This window comes from Puma concolor, chromosome C2, assembly GCF_028749965.1.
Source record: "Puma concolor isolate L17-30 chromosome C2, mPumCon1.1.hap2, whole genome shotgun sequence".
Classification (NCBI taxonomy): Eukaryota; Metazoa; Chordata; class Mammalia; order Carnivora; family Felidae; genus Puma; species Puma concolor.
The window spans coordinates 147,692,077-147,706,886 of NC_141675.1; the positions used below are offsets into that span (position 1 = coordinate 147,692,077).

The window sequence follows — 14,810 nt, forward strand, 5'->3', positions numbered from 1 at the left end:
CCTACTACCCACACCAGTAACCTGGGTGATGGTTTCGTCAGCTTAGCAGTTTATTACAGACCGACTCCACGGTGATTTCTCCCGGTTGGGCATGTTGTCTCTAAGCAGAGTGTGGCTTCAAGAGGACAGAGCCCTTCAGACCATCTCGTCTGACCTCTCCCACAGCCTACACGAAACTCAGGGTCACAGGGGCTAAAATAAATGCCACTGAACAAGGGGCAAAGCTTCAGAACCCGGGCTTTCAGAGACCTTTCTGGCAGGGAACTGTTAACAGGGACGTTCGAACCCTTCACCCTCAATGAAAGTTTCAATCTTTTCATGAAGCATCTCACACAAGTAAACAATTCCTCTCAGGGCAGACACCCATCTAACTTCCCCTACTTCCCAGATTATAACATGGGCCTGCGATACGGCAGTAAGACCTTAAACGTGACTTCTGTGATAACAGACTTTGAAGAAAGGTCTGTGCTTGCTGCTTGACCCGAAGTCAGAGGAAACACTGCTTGAGCTTGGATTTGATAGAAACAAAATAGCCTAATGCCATTTGGGTAATGCTCCTCAGCTCCGGAAACACACAGGTGCTAAACTCTGGTGCACAGCGAGCGCCACGAAATTAGGAAATAAAATCTATGTGAGATGAGAGGGTGGGGTGAGTGGTCACCTCTTACTTGACTGTCTGGGTTTTCCTCTTCTTCAGACTTGAGTAGAGTCGGCAAAAACAGAGAATGCTGCGTGAGCATCATGTGGATCGCCGGAAGCTGGGTGAGCTGCGTGCACACGGAGTTTTCCGGAAGGTACAGGCGTTGTATGGCAGCATGGAGGGCCTTTAAAAACATGTGGTCCTGATACCGAAATCTAGGAGGCAAGAATCAAAGGGGGAAAGAGCTTCATAAAGGGGAGTTTCATTTCACAAGAGACAAGAAAAAACTTTTGATGTTTTATTAAGAAACATCTTTAGGGGCGCCTGGGTGGCTCAGTCGGTTAAGCATCCAACTTCGGCTCAGGTCATGATCTCATAGTTTGTGGCTTTGAGCCCCACGTCAGGCTCTGTGCTGACAGCTCAGAGCCTGGAGCCTGCTTGTCATTCTGTGTCTCCCTCTCTCTATGCCCCTCCCCTTCTCCTGCTCTGTCTCTCTCTCAAAAATGAATAAACGTTAAAACATTTTTTTAAAAATCTCTAACACACCACAAAGATGAGAAGTCTACGCTGCACATCCATACCCCCATCTCGATTCTACTGCTGTTGCTCCATTACACTTGCATTATCCCACCACCCCCCCAAGCCACCCACCCATCACAGGGGGTACTTCTGAATCAGGGCTGGGGTGCATTTATTTTCCTGATAGCGCAAACACCACACGAACTTCCTGTTTAGTTCAAAAGTCAGGAGACCCAGGAACAGCCAACCCTGAATAGAGATGATGCTCGCTGCCCAGACCACCTTGCCAGGTCAGCCTCCCCCTGTTCCTTCCGTCCTTCCAGCTACTCAATATGCCCGTCCAGTGGCTCAGAGGCCCTCTCTGTTTTAAACCCCTCAGAACCCCCTGAAGGAATGAAAGCATCATGCTCTAAAAAAGGGCAGCTTTTTAGTCATATGTGAATGATGTTGAGAATCACTCAGCACATAGTGGGCATTCTAAAAATACAAATTAACTGAAGACTGAACGAAACGTCACCATGTCGTGATGGTAATCCATGGCTGTCATTAACCTGTAACCCACCTTCACATCTTTCTCTCCTCTCAGGTATTGTATTTTCCTCTGCTCCAAGTTGGTGAATAACCAGGGAAATGAAAATTACAGGTACAACAAAACACTGTTTCATGATCATCTGCTTGCTAAAAACTAGAGTCTGACCGTATCAAGTGCTAGTGAGGATGTGAGGAAACACCACGCTAGGGTGGCTCAGAAACTTTGGAGAGCACGTTAAAATTCTGGTGAAACTGAAGCTGTGCCCACACTAACAGACAGCGAGTGCCCCACCCTGAGACAAGCCGGCACAGGGCGCTAAGAAAGGCATCCTTCAGGGCAGGAACGGGAGGGAGGGAGGGAGGAAGACGTCTGCCAGCCGGGGACTGGCTACATCGACTGTGGTGTGGTCTTAAGACAGAATTCTGTACCCCACCCCGCAGTATAAGCAAATGGGCTTAGGACTCCGTGTAGCAGCAAGGGTAACTCAAAAACACTCGGGTGCCAAAAAGACAAAGGACACACAACGTGGACGTGTACAGAACGCTAAGCAAACTAAGTGATACCATTACTGTTTAGAGACCTGCCGGCGTGCAACCAAAGTACCAAAACCGTCACGGCCATGACAGAGCCTGACCTCAGAAGTACGCTCTCGGGGGAGGGAAGAGAATAAATCGGGACAAATACAGGAAGTGGTCGGTACTTATTAAATCCGGGCGCTGCTGTGTTATCCTCTGCACACTTCTGGTTTCTAAAAAAACATTTCATTTAAAAAAAAATTTCTTTTTAATGTTTACTTTATTTTAGAGAGGAAGACAAAGCACCAGCGGGAGTGAGGCAGAGAGAGAGGGGATGACACAGAATCCGAAGCAGGCTCCGGGCTCTGAGCTGTCAGCACAGAGCCCGACGTGGCGCTCGAACTCACGAACTGGACCGTGAGATCGTGACCTGAGCCAAAGTCTGACCGGCTGAGCCACCCAGGTGCCCTGAGGATTTCATTTGTTCAAGGCCGCTTCTCTCATCATCTACAGAAGGAGACTCCACGTCAACGGGCAAAGCTTTCAGCCTCTCCACAGTACACCTCATTATCTCTGCCAACGGAACAGGGCCTGTTCCGTCACAGACACGGTGCCAACAAGCTCCCAGGCTGGCCCTGCGACGTGCACTCACACCCTTACCAGATCGCACCGAGAAAATGAAATTGTCTTACTTGAGTCCAGTCTTCACAAATTTCTGCCAATCTCCAGGATCCACTTCATTAAGGAAATTCTGTGAATAAAACAAGCAAGAGATATACAGGGGAGACTGTCCTTTCGTTTTTGTTTACATATATTTTTTAAGTTTATTTTGAAAGAGGGAGAGAGAGCACGCACGTGCAAGTGCACACACGTATGAAAGCGAGGGTGGGGGGGGCAGAGAGAGAGAGAGAGAGAGAGAGAGAGAGAGAGAGAATCCCAAGCAGGCTCCGTGTTGTCAGTGCAAAGCCCGACGCAGGGCTTGAACTCACGACGAGATCATGACATGAGCTGAAACAAGAGTCAGACGCTTAACTGACTGAGCCACCCAGGCGCCCCTTCAATTAACTTAAAATAAAGAATACAGAACTTAAATTAGAGTCATTCGGCAAATACGGATTACACCCAAGCAATCTACAAAAGCATGTGGTTGCTTCTGACTTTAATTTTTTTAATTGTTTTATTATTTCTGCTAGCAGTTCTGTCAAGAGCTACTTGTCTACGATCACGAAAGAAGTAGAAAAAAATTTCTTAACAGTCGTGTAATTTTTCCCTTTGTCCTCCATTTCAGAAGGTACTAGATGACGGCACCACACACAGGTCTGGCCACACATGGCTGCTTAAACACAAGACAGCACGTATCTGCAGGGGAGACCTTTATACCACTAGTCGAGCCAATGCAGGTCCGCAGTCACTGACGTAGAGAACATCTCCAAATACGGCACAGTGTTAAATCAGAGGGGTGCATGCTCTCGAGGGAAGGAACTTTCTGGGATGATGAAAATCTTCGGCAGGAGTGTGGGCACAATCGTAGGTACGTTTGTCAACATTAAACTCTACTTAAGACCCTGTATTTCCCAACATGAAAATTATTCCTCAGTTAAAAAAAAACAAGAACAAAAAGGGCTGGTCTGGGTGGCTCAGTCGGTTAAGCACCCACTTTTGGCTCAGGTCATGATCTCACGGTTCATGAGAGCCCACATCTGGCTCTGTGCTGACAGCCCAGAACTGGAGCCTGCTTTGGATTCTGTGTCTCCCTCTCTCTCTGCCCGTCCCCAGCTCGCACTCTCTCAAAAACAAAGAAACGTTAAAAAAAAATTGTTTTTTAAAAGGGGGGGGCTGGTGAGGCGTGCTGACAGTGGGGCAGGCTGTGTGTGCCTAGGGGCAGGGAACACAGGGGAACTCTGTACTGGCTGCTTAACAGTGCTGTGAACCTAAAACCATTCTAAAAATGTTACATCTATTAAAGAGGGAAAAAGAAGAGAGAAAGAAAGGTGGGGGAGGAAGAAGGCATGCCTGAAGAACACAAATCTTCATCGGCTATCAAGCCGGCCTGCTGGGTGGGGGGCTGACCATGGGGCCGCACAGGAGGGTCCACTGTCACCTGTGGTGGGGGAGCCCAGCACCCTCCTCTACGCTCAGCTCTCTCTAGATATCAGGGATGTCCCTTCCTCCCTCCTTGCACTGCCATATTTGGGCTCCTGTGAGCCTCGAATGCATAAACCTGTAACAATGAATTAAGACTGAAACACAGGTTACAAGATCTCTTAATACAACATAAGCACACTGCTCGATCTATGACCTACAAACATTTATCACACAACTGTCACTTGGGGTTATTTTTCCTGAGGATTACTTTTTAAATTTTGGGTGCAGGGTTTTAACACTAGTCACAGACTCTAGGAGTTTTAACACAATTTGACATCATGCATTGAGAAATAATGCCTTCGCTTCAGGATATTATTTCTGTACCAAAAAGTAATTTTTCTTTAAAAAGTACACTTCAACAGGAGGGAATAATGGCCAAAAATAAGAGCTGAGTATTTCCAAATTTTATGATAGCCCTGGGCTCACAGAGCCAAGAAGCTCCATGAACCTCAAGCATAAAAATCTTAAAGAAAACCACACTAAGGTACACCATGATCAAATTGCTTTAAAAAAAAATCCTAATAAAAAAAATCCTAAGGGGGAGGAAATAAAGATAAGAATGACAGATTTCTTATCAAAAACTATGCATACCAGAAAACACTAAAGCCACTCTTTCAAAAAGCCTAAAAAATATATAAAATCTAGATTTTTATGCCCACTGAAATTCTTCCCAACTCATTCTGAGAGCTGTGTTACCTGTTCCTAAAACCAAAGAAAGACACTGCTAGAAGATAAAATTACAAACACCCAACATGCACGAAAAAATTGTTAATAAAACATTAGTATGTCAGATCCAGTAATATGGAAAAGCCATAATACGTTACAACCATATACATATATCCTGGTAAAGTTGGGTTAATGACTGAAATCAATTTATGAAAGTCATCTTAACAGAGGAAACGAAAAATAAGACCACACGACCATCTCAGTAGAAGCAAAAAAGTGCCTGAAAAGATCCAACATCCGTGGCTGGTGCAAGGAGGCCCACCGTTTCAGGGCTGCCTGTCACCTGCCGCTCTGCCTCCCAGACACAGCCCGGCCCGGCTCGTCTCCCTCTAGTTTCCATTCAAGCCACCTAGCCTGGGGTCCGTCTGTCCACCTTGGTCTATTTCACTCCTTCCCTTAAAAACGTAGCCAGGGTCCCTAAGAAAAGGAAAGGCGCCTACCAACAGCTCACTAAATCTCAGCAGCATCTGCCTCTCCTGATCCTGGGTGCCGTCCTGGCCTTGCTGGTCACCACTGAAAGACACGACCAGCCATTTTACACAGGACGCCAACAGAGTCCTTCTCCAGGCACGCAGCTCTTCTGCCGACCCGTCCAGGACTGCAGACACAGAGTCGGCCACGCTCCAGCTGCAACAGACAAAAGGCACAAAGTCAGAGGGATGGCCTAAATCCCTCCAGCTTAAGTGTTACCACCATTACACTGGGCACCTGGGACTGGTGCCCCGAGTCCCCTGCCCCTACAACACCCAAAGACAGGAATCACAGGCCGCCCCTGCCTCCTTGCTCTGGCGTCACAGAGGTACCAACATTTTTACAATTAGGGGAAACAATATTAGTGCACCAGAAAAAAAGAACATTGTCCGGGCTTCGCCTAAATGAGACTATCTCAAAGTGAGCACTACTGACATCCTGAGCCAGATTATTCTTTCTCGTGGGGGAGAAGACGTCCCCATCCTATGCGTAAGGTATTTAGCAATACCCCTGGCCTCCACCCTCTAGATGCCGGAAGCAACTACCCCTCACTCACATCACGATGATAAAAAAACGTCAGAGGTTGGCAACGGTCCTCTGGAGGTGGCAAAATCAGCCCTAGATAAGAACCGCCGCTCTCAGGGAATCAGAACCAACCATCCACTTATGGAGATGTGCTTGCTCCAGGCAGGATGGCTGGAGGCAGACTGCCGGTGAGAAGTGCCTTCTCCCCGAACGAGCAGGGAAGCAATTTCTCACTAGTTTATGTAAAAACTACAGGGAAAAGTGAAGCAGGGAGAGGAACGGCCGTCAGACAATCTAAGCCTTCATACCTCTCGTGCCTGCCTGGGGTCTGAAGCAGGCTAGGCAAATGGTCCATGAGGATACCAAGGTCCTTGGCTCTTGCAAACGGGACCAGCTGGGCCAGGACCTCGTGATGCAGCCCAGACCCTGGGGGCCCATCCGCACTGAGAAGCCTGGTCTGTAGCTGCCTCCACAGAGCTTTCCTCAAGACAGGAATGACAGCAGAGGACACTAGGCAGAGACAAAAAGGACAGTCACACACCACGCTGTGCTGGAGTTAACGTGCAGCAGCTCACAGAGCCCGTGGCTAACCCTGAGGCATCTTGTGATGGGGAGAGGTCACGCTCGCACCTTGATGTTGGCCAGGGCGGGAGTGCTGATGCCGTGCAAAGTGGCAAACACAAGGGCCGGCAGGTTAGACGCTGACCAGCACAACACACAGGTCACCTGGTCAGTCGACGCTCTGACGCTAGGTCCCGAGCACAGCACCTGGCTCGATGCTGGTAACGAGCACGTGAGTACCAAAGCCCTGAACTCGCTCGGGGTTCGTGCCTCAAGGACACGGGAGCTGGAGAGGCACGTGAGCAGCGGTGCACCAAGAACCGCTGACTCGCCTGAAACTCTACGGGTGGAGCGAAAAGGCTGAGCCCAAGCTGCCCAGACTCCGGGTAAACTCATGGACGCTTTGGGGGGGGGGGGGGGGGACAACGGGGTGGGACAAGGACGGCCATCCCGAACGCCTCCTCTGGCCCCGGTGCGGCTCCCTCCTTGACCCACCCCTGCCCCCTTCCTGTGGGGAGCTCAGGGTGGGCAGGAGCGTGGGGGCAGCACCTCAAGCCACAGGCCCAGACAGGGGAGGGGTGGCGAGTGAGAATCTCCCCGCTTTCTCAGTGTCCAGAGGCAGGTCAGTCAGCGGCTGAAAGAGCAACAGAACTACACCACAGCCTAAACGTGGACGTTCCAGGTGCAGTAACGGATCTGCGGCTCCCACCTCCCCATCCTCGGACTTAACGCCTCCAGCTGCCCGACGTCACCGGTTCCCGTACCTCCCGCCGGGCGTGTGAAGTGTCCCCACGTCCTGCACCGGAGGTACACGTGGACGAGGGGGAGGAAGTCGTCGAGGCCTTCCTGGAGGCAGAGTCCCGAGCCGGGCCGCCCGCACCACAGCTCAAACCGCAGCAGGTGGGTGGAGCTCAGCCGCACGAGTAGGGCGGCGGTGCTGAGGGCCGCCTGCGTCTGCCGGGCCAGGCAGTAGTCCAGCACGTCGACCCCGACCACGGGGACCAGCACGGGCTCTCTCTGTAGAGTGTGGAGAAACACGGCGTCCAGCTCGTCCACGGCCAACGTGGGGAGCAAAGCCCCCAGGCCTTTCACAAACTCAGAGGCCCAAAGGAGCTCGCTGCTCTGCAGCTGATCCTGGGGGCTGCGGGTCAACAGCTGGACCAGAGTCTTGCCGAGAGCGTTCAGGTGTCTCTCCTTCCCGGGGGACTTCGGGGGTCCCGGGGCCACCAGCTGGGCCTCGGGCAGGCTCAGCAAAGCCAGGGTGACCTCACGGAGCTGGGCACCCTCCATGTACAGATGCAGCTCCTGCAGGGCCTCCAGCTGCGGGAGAGTCTCTGCCCGAGACGTGGCCCGGCCCGCCCTCCTGTTCTGCAGCTCGTTCAACACGCTCCGGGTGATGGCCTCCGAGTACCCGGCCAGGAGGCCCAGCTGACAGATGCTCCGGAGGATCGGGGCGCTCGCCAGCAGCAGCTGCAGGACCCCCGCACTGAGCTGGGCCGCCAGGAGCTTCACGAGGATGGGGCTGAGGGCGTGCGGAGGGAGGGCCCGTCGCTCCAGGGCCAGGTACCAGCCCTCCAGCGTGGGATGTCTGAGGATGGCCACCAGCACCTCCTCCAGCGTCTGAAATACGGCAACAAGGCACAGACCTCACTCGCGGCCCAGGGCCAGCGGGGAGTAGGATGAAGGGCAGGCAGGAGCATTCCTAAGCCACCCCATCCCCTGGCCCGAGTTCTGATGCCCTTCTCGGGGGTGCCCTGCGGCACCCCAGTCTGAGCCCATCACAGCTGTAACCCGACTACAGCACACCCCCTCCCCAGGGCGACTGTGATGGCTCAACCGTGACTCGGCGGGGGCCCCACCCACACCGGCACGTGTCTGAGGAGTTCAGCTTGAGTGAATTTACTGCACAGTGAAACTGCTCTCCAGTCCCTCTGGACAGGGGACGGGCTGTGTAGGAAAGCCGAAATGTGATGAAGGCCAGTCATCTGGTCTCCGCTCAGCAGCCCTGCCCTCCAGCATCAATCTGACTGGGGGGGATGTGGGGATCTCCCGTCAACCGGAGCAGCGTGATCACGGTTTGGGAGAGACCCCGCGCCTGGAACAGCACATGGGGACACAGCTGCAAGACCACAGTCTGGAACTAAAGGTCACGTTCCAGGAGGCTGAACCTTGAGTGACCCCTGGGGAACTCACTCAGACCCAGCACTGTGTTTAAACCACCGAGCACAAAGCAGTGAGCAGCCTGGCCGGGTTAGGGAATGATCTTTGTAAGCAGCCTCGCGGAACAGGGTTCCTAGCCAACAAAGTCCCAACAACAGTCCCCAAGGATGGGAAGACGCTGTCCTTCCTCCTTCACTCGTCAAGGAAGGAAAGAGGAATCCATCACACCTTCCAACAGAGCTGCGCCCGTTAAAAACAGAAAAGCGTGGGGCGCCTGGGTGGCTCAGTCGGTTAAGCATCCGACTTCGGCTCAGGTCATGATCTCACAGTTCATGAGTTCGAGCCCCGCGTCAGGCTCTGTACTGACAGCTCGGCCTGGAGCCTGTTTCAGATTCTGTGTCTCCCTCTCTCTCTGACCCTCCCCCGTTCATGCTGTCTCTCCCTGTCTCAAAAATAAAATAAACGTTAAAAAAAAAAACACACAAAAAAACAGAAAAGCGTGATTTCATGTTAGCACCGCCCTGCCCCTGTCAAACGGCTCATAGGTGGTCCTGTTGCCCCAGCCACCTCCCGGGAAGTCAACCTGGAGATCAAAGGAAGGAGGCCGTCATTAGACTGTGAGATGAGGAACTTGTTTGCAGGTGAGATGCAGACTGAGAGAGAAGGGTTCACCCTGGCCCCAGCCCCACAGAGGCCGCACAAGGTTAACAGCAGGACAAAGGCTCCTTCTCCGAGCTGCAAGTTCCCAGTGTGTATTTGCTGGGATGAGCCGCACCCACTGCCCAGCCTTTATTCCGCACAGGCTGCAACTGTTCAAAAGAAAAACATTCCTCCTGGGTTTCTCAAGATGTTCACGTCTCCCGGCGTAAGGAGAGGGGACACAAGTTGCAGGGAGGGCGAGTGGGAGCAGGGAACCGACTGGAAAGAGAAACGCCCAATGGCACCATGCTCATCTGTGGGTGTGAGGGTCACGGATGGCTTGCAGCATCTCCTCTATGCTGCATTTCCTCGTTTACCTGCGATGAACACGTACTTGTCTAGGGCCAGAAGCAGAGGGAAAGCCAGGGTCCGAGACTCTACAGGAGAAGGCTAACAGGAAGGAGACCCACGGAAGGAGGGCAGCGGTACCTCGTCACCGGCCAGCTCCAGCGAGGCCACGGACTCCACGTCCAAAAAGAGGTCGGATTCGGCCTGGGCGGCCTCGCGTTTCTGCTGGTTCTGCGCGTCCAGCTGCGCACAGTGGACGACCAGGAGCCTGAGGAGGTCCAGGAGGAGCTGCAGGACGGGGGGCCCTGCGCTTCGGCCCAGCTGTGAGGATGAGAGCCACACACACGAGAGCTCAGGCCAGGGAAGGGCTCCCAGTCACCGCGACAGTGACCGAGTCCCTCCGCGACCAGAAGGTGCCGTGTTCCCAGAAACAAGGACTGAGGAGGGAGGCAGGCCAGCGCGGCCGGTCCTTACAAAACCCCAACAACCTCAAGGTCCTTTCTCAGGAAGATGTGCACCCTCAACCTTCATGAAGGAACCAGGTTTATTTTGACCAAGATGAGGAAAACGCAAACTAAAACTTTGTAAACCACACTGGAGACAGCTCACCAACGAACTACTAAACTAATGCTTCTGAGAGAGGCAGCATCTGGCCGCGCACCGGTCCGGTCTGCCGTGGGAGGGGCCCTGGCTCGACTGACAGCTGCCCCAGCAACAGAGGTCGGCCATGCTGTCTGCGCCTGCTGAAGGTCCAGAATCTGCAAGTGAGGCCCGCAGAAAAAGGGTGCCGCAGCCACCTCTGCACGTCTGCTCCGGGAGGGGGAGCAGCCCGGCACAGAGGGGCGGTGAACCAGCAGCCCAGGCTCCCAGCTGTGGGGAAGTGGCGGGGGCGGGGAGGAACCTCCGTGGCCCTGCGTGTGTCACATCACTAAGTCCCCTTGTGTGCAATGGGGTGACAGCGAGACTCCAATACTCTATCGACACGGTTGCTGGGTCTGGACTTGAATGACAGGCGGCCACTCTGTAGGCAGAGACGTGGGAGCACGCAGGGGCTGTGGGCCCGGGGGGGAGCAGCGCTCACCTGGCCGAAGGTCTCCACGGTGCTCCTGATGTAGAGCAGCAGGTGCTTCGCCGAGCGCAGGACCTGGTGCATCGGGAGGTGTGGGAGGGCGGCCCGCAGCCGCGCCTGAACCTGCTCGTCCAGGAGCGCGCCCTCGCTCTCGTAGGCCGTCTGCAACAGGGCGGAGAAGGAGGAGGCCGGAGGACCCTGGGGCGCGAGACTGCCCGGCGTCTGAAAGGGCTTGGGAAGGCAGCAAAAGCCCGGACAGAAGGAAAGAAAAACCACCACAGATGAACAGGGTGCACAGTCTGCTAAAAAAGGTACAGGGTGGCGTTCATGACAAGCGGACATTTCACAATTGTGTCCTCCAACTAAAAAATATGTGACTGCCCAGCATTTTATTTAAGGAAGAAGTTAAGCCCAATGTTTTCAGTCACACATCCGTTCCCAGAGTGCGCGAACACGAAGCCACTGGATCAGGAAGGTGCTCACACACCGAGAACAGACGCCGCAGGCTGGAGCCATGAGGGGCGCTCACTTGACTCTGAGGAGTCATTGTGACTAATCACTGCCAATCCTGTAAAGGAGCCAGCTCAGCAAGCTCTTTGCCTTCCAAAGGCCTTTGCCAGGAGCCTCGGTCGGACTATCTTGTTGGGAGAAAAACAAGACCGTGGACAGAATGAAAAGAAATTTCTGGAACTCTACCTCAAACTGAAGTTGTTAATTTCTTCTACAATAACTGCCAAACTGCCTTCTTTACTGACCCCATGTGCCTTTTATTACCGTGTCTCCACAAACACTCCACTTTCTAAAGCCAACAAAACCAGGTCACAAGGCCTGGAGACACAGCAGGTCTCCGGGTGGGGTCCCTGGACCAATCAGCAGGGTCGCCCGGGACCGGGTGAGAAAGGCCAATCTCCAGGCCCGCTGCGGACACGCTTAGCCAAACCCACTCGGGGTGGGGCTCAGTGACCATGTCTGAACAAGCCGCCAGGGGACTGACGTCCCCTCCAGGGTGAGAAGCACCGCTGTGACCTACCCACCAGAGAGTGGACACCTTCCTTCGAGTACCCGTGAGACACAGCACTGACCTGCTAAGCTCTGAACGGCTACATCCAATTCTGAACCACAGCTGAGCCTGCAGGGGAAGGTAGCAGCGGCCAGGCAGGGCGTGGTGCTGGGGCGGACTGCCTGAGCCGAATCCTGACCACCACCCCCTCCCCCACCACTGCTGCCTAGTGGTGGAATGGCTATGCCTCAGGTTCCCCATATGTGTAACGAGCACAGCAGGTCCTAACCTTCCTCCCAGAGGTGCCGTAAGGATTAAATGCCTTGAATTACACCTAGTACCCTTGGTACCAGGCCCTGATGAACGGGAAATGTGCCCTCAACAAAAGCGTCTGCCACAAGTTATCACAAGACAAAGAGGTCCCCAGCCGCCTGCTTTTTCACAAACAGCTAACACTTGTGAATGAATACACAAAAGGCACACCACAAAGTTAACCTCTCCCACCCCCAGCCCCCAACATTTGTAAATACTCTGGTGCTGGAGCCAGATGAGCAGGACCCCGTTACAGGTATGTAGCCCCCACGCAAAGAACATTCTTTCTTTGCTTCCATTTTCCCAGTCTTCACAGACAGGAGACTGCCGGGGGCCACCAGCGGCCCCCTCGCCCAGCGGAGCACGCGGAGCCCAGGGGCAGGCTGAGGCCCGCTAAAGGAGGCTGGGACCCAGGCACGCCACATCACTCGGTGAGGAGACCAGAAAAAGCAACCTCCCTCCCGCCCCAAAGCTGGCACGGTGACTAGGCAATCCCGCAGCCAGCGGAAACTGCAATTCTGCTGCACCACTGAGCCATCTGTGCCCCCGTCACACCAGCTAAGCAGCAGTGAGGCCACGGGGCTTCCTCTCCCGCCCGGGGAAAGCACGAGGCTAACAGGTTTCTCCCTGCAGGCCGCACAGCGGTAAGACTACGCCGTTGGGGCACAGCAGGTGCGGCCCACGGAAGCCGTTGTGGGGTTTTCCAGGGAAAGGCCGGGTCTCCACGGGGGCGGTCACGCCGTGGCTCACCAAGGCCTCGCGGACTGGCTCTGGGATCCAGCGGCTGTAGTACGTGTGGAACCGAGAGAGCTGGTGGCAGCAGGGTGGCACCGGAGGCTCCAACTTGTCATAAGCCTGAAGCAGCAGACACAGAGCCAGCGGGTCCCTCTGGGTGTGGAGGAGGTCTGTCAGCACCGCCGTCATATAAGCCACGATGCTCTCTCCTGCAAAGAAATGAGACTTGTGTGGGTGGCTCGCCGGGACCCTTCCGTGACCCGTCGATAACACCAACTCCCACAGGTATTCAAGATCCAGAAAAACACACGCCAATTCCACAAGGGGTCACGCAAACACACTGGAGGGCAGATGCTATCACCGCACGGCACACCAGGCTCCGTTTCACTAAACGTGTGATGCACAGTCAGGCTTCAGTTCCCAAGGCCTGGGAGTGGAGACCCAGGCACAAAAGAAGTGACACAAAAGCCATCTGGGGCCAAGACTTGCTTGGTGCTCACTAATCCATCTCTTGGTCCTTGGCACATGGGCTTCCCCCTGTGGTCAGGCTGGGACCATGTGGCTGATTCAGCCACTTCCAGGCCTGGCTAGAACAGCCTCTGCTTGACTGCGCGCTCCGTCTTCCTCTTCCACAGTGACCTTGGAAGTCGTATGTTGAGATGGTGCAGCTACAAGATGGGAGTGGCCTGGATCCCTGAGCTGCCTCCTTGAGGACAGTCACCCAAGAGAGCAACCACACCTGTACTGAACTATGACAAGGTCCAAAGAGAGACCTTTGCCCATTAAACCACTGTAAGTTGGGCCTTATTTGTTACCACAGCAAAGCCTGAGCAACCCTGACTAATTACACCGTTGTGATCTATGAGTATTTCCTTGGCTCTAAGTTCCAGTAACTTCCAACAAGTATGAAGGACTCACACCCTAGCATGGTGAGGACAAGAATAAACTTTGAAGAGAAAACATCAGTGTTACAACAGGTGTCTGTGCAGCCATACAAAAAATGCATTATTATGGACTTATCCCTTAAATGGCCAATTTCCCAGAAGTCCACTAGCCTCTAGATTCTTACCCCAACATGCTTAGCTCTAAAGGCCAGGTGGCTATCACTCAGTGGGTCTGAACCTTGCTACCTTGGGTTCTCAGCAATTATTCCCAGAGCCTCTGGAATCACACCTCCTACCCCACAAAGACCCAGCTGGATGCACCCAGAATATCCCAACTATACACGGGTACCTGTTTCACTTTCCGTCCCAAGGAGCAACTTATTCCTGGCTTCCAGGGCCGCAGGGACCACCGCACTGAAGGGGAACGTGAGCAGGATCATGTCTTCGTTCAGTAAGAATCCAATTTCCTCATCTAAGCCTTCGCTGTCCTCCACCAGGACGTCCACCATGTCAAGAACATCTGAGACAGAAAAAGGACAGTCCAACTAAGGCCAGAGACACCGAAGGACCCCACTGCAAAGAGCTCCGCAGGAAGGGATACATAAGAGAATGTCTGAGAAAAAAAGGAGGCATAAAAGCCAAACATCTCTGGGGGGAAAAGATTTAATATGAAGTTTGATTCTAAACACACAAGGACATCATCTATCAAATCTTAAGATCTCTGCCAGACGAAACACAGGATGTTTAGCTCGTGTGATAATAATCTGAAGTTTCCTCAAGTGACCCTAAGAAGCCCCAAAACCTTAACCTGGATATTCAGGTGAACGAGTCAAAATCGGAGAAGCAAAATAGGGTCAGGGGCTGCAGCACAGACCAGAGCCCGGGTCTGGATTTCAAATCCTGAGTCTGCTATGTACTAGCTGTGTGAGCTTGAGTTAATTCCCTAATCTTTCTGGGCCTCGGCTGCATTATCACTGTATAAAATGAGGATGATGACATCTGCCGCTTAGGGCGGCTTATGTGGTTCCA

General features: G+C 53.4%; 1 protein-coding gene across 3 annotated transcripts in view; it reads right to left on the reverse strand.

The window, feature by feature from the left end:
* The window catches only part of URB1 (URB1 ribosome biogenesis factor), an 82,173-nt gene that overhangs the window by 32,808 nt on the left and 34,555 nt on the right, over positions 1-14,810 (reverse strand). For all 3 annotated transcript variants that reach the window (XR_015240418.1, XM_086675853.1, XM_086675852.1), the window contains exons 18-26: positions 14,131-14,301; positions 12,913-13,106; positions 10,863-11,081; positions 9,923-10,102; positions 7,399-8,254; positions 6,382-6,583; positions 5,518-5,704; positions 2,899-2,957; positions 662-855 (exon numbers count right to left, since the gene is read on the reverse strand). Coding sequence is in view for 2 of the 3 variants with exons in the window: in XM_086675853.1 (XP_086531979.1) it covers positions 662-855; positions 2,899-2,957; positions 5,518-5,704; positions 6,382-6,583; positions 7,399-8,254; positions 9,923-10,102; positions 10,863-11,081; positions 12,913-13,106; positions 14,131-14,301 (2,262 nt within the window). In the remaining variant the exon portion in view is untranslated. The remainder of the gene's footprint in view (positions 1-661; positions 856-2,898; positions 2,958-5,517; positions 5,705-6,381; positions 6,584-7,398; positions 8,255-9,922; positions 10,103-10,862; positions 11,082-12,912; positions 13,107-14,130; positions 14,302-14,810) is intronic.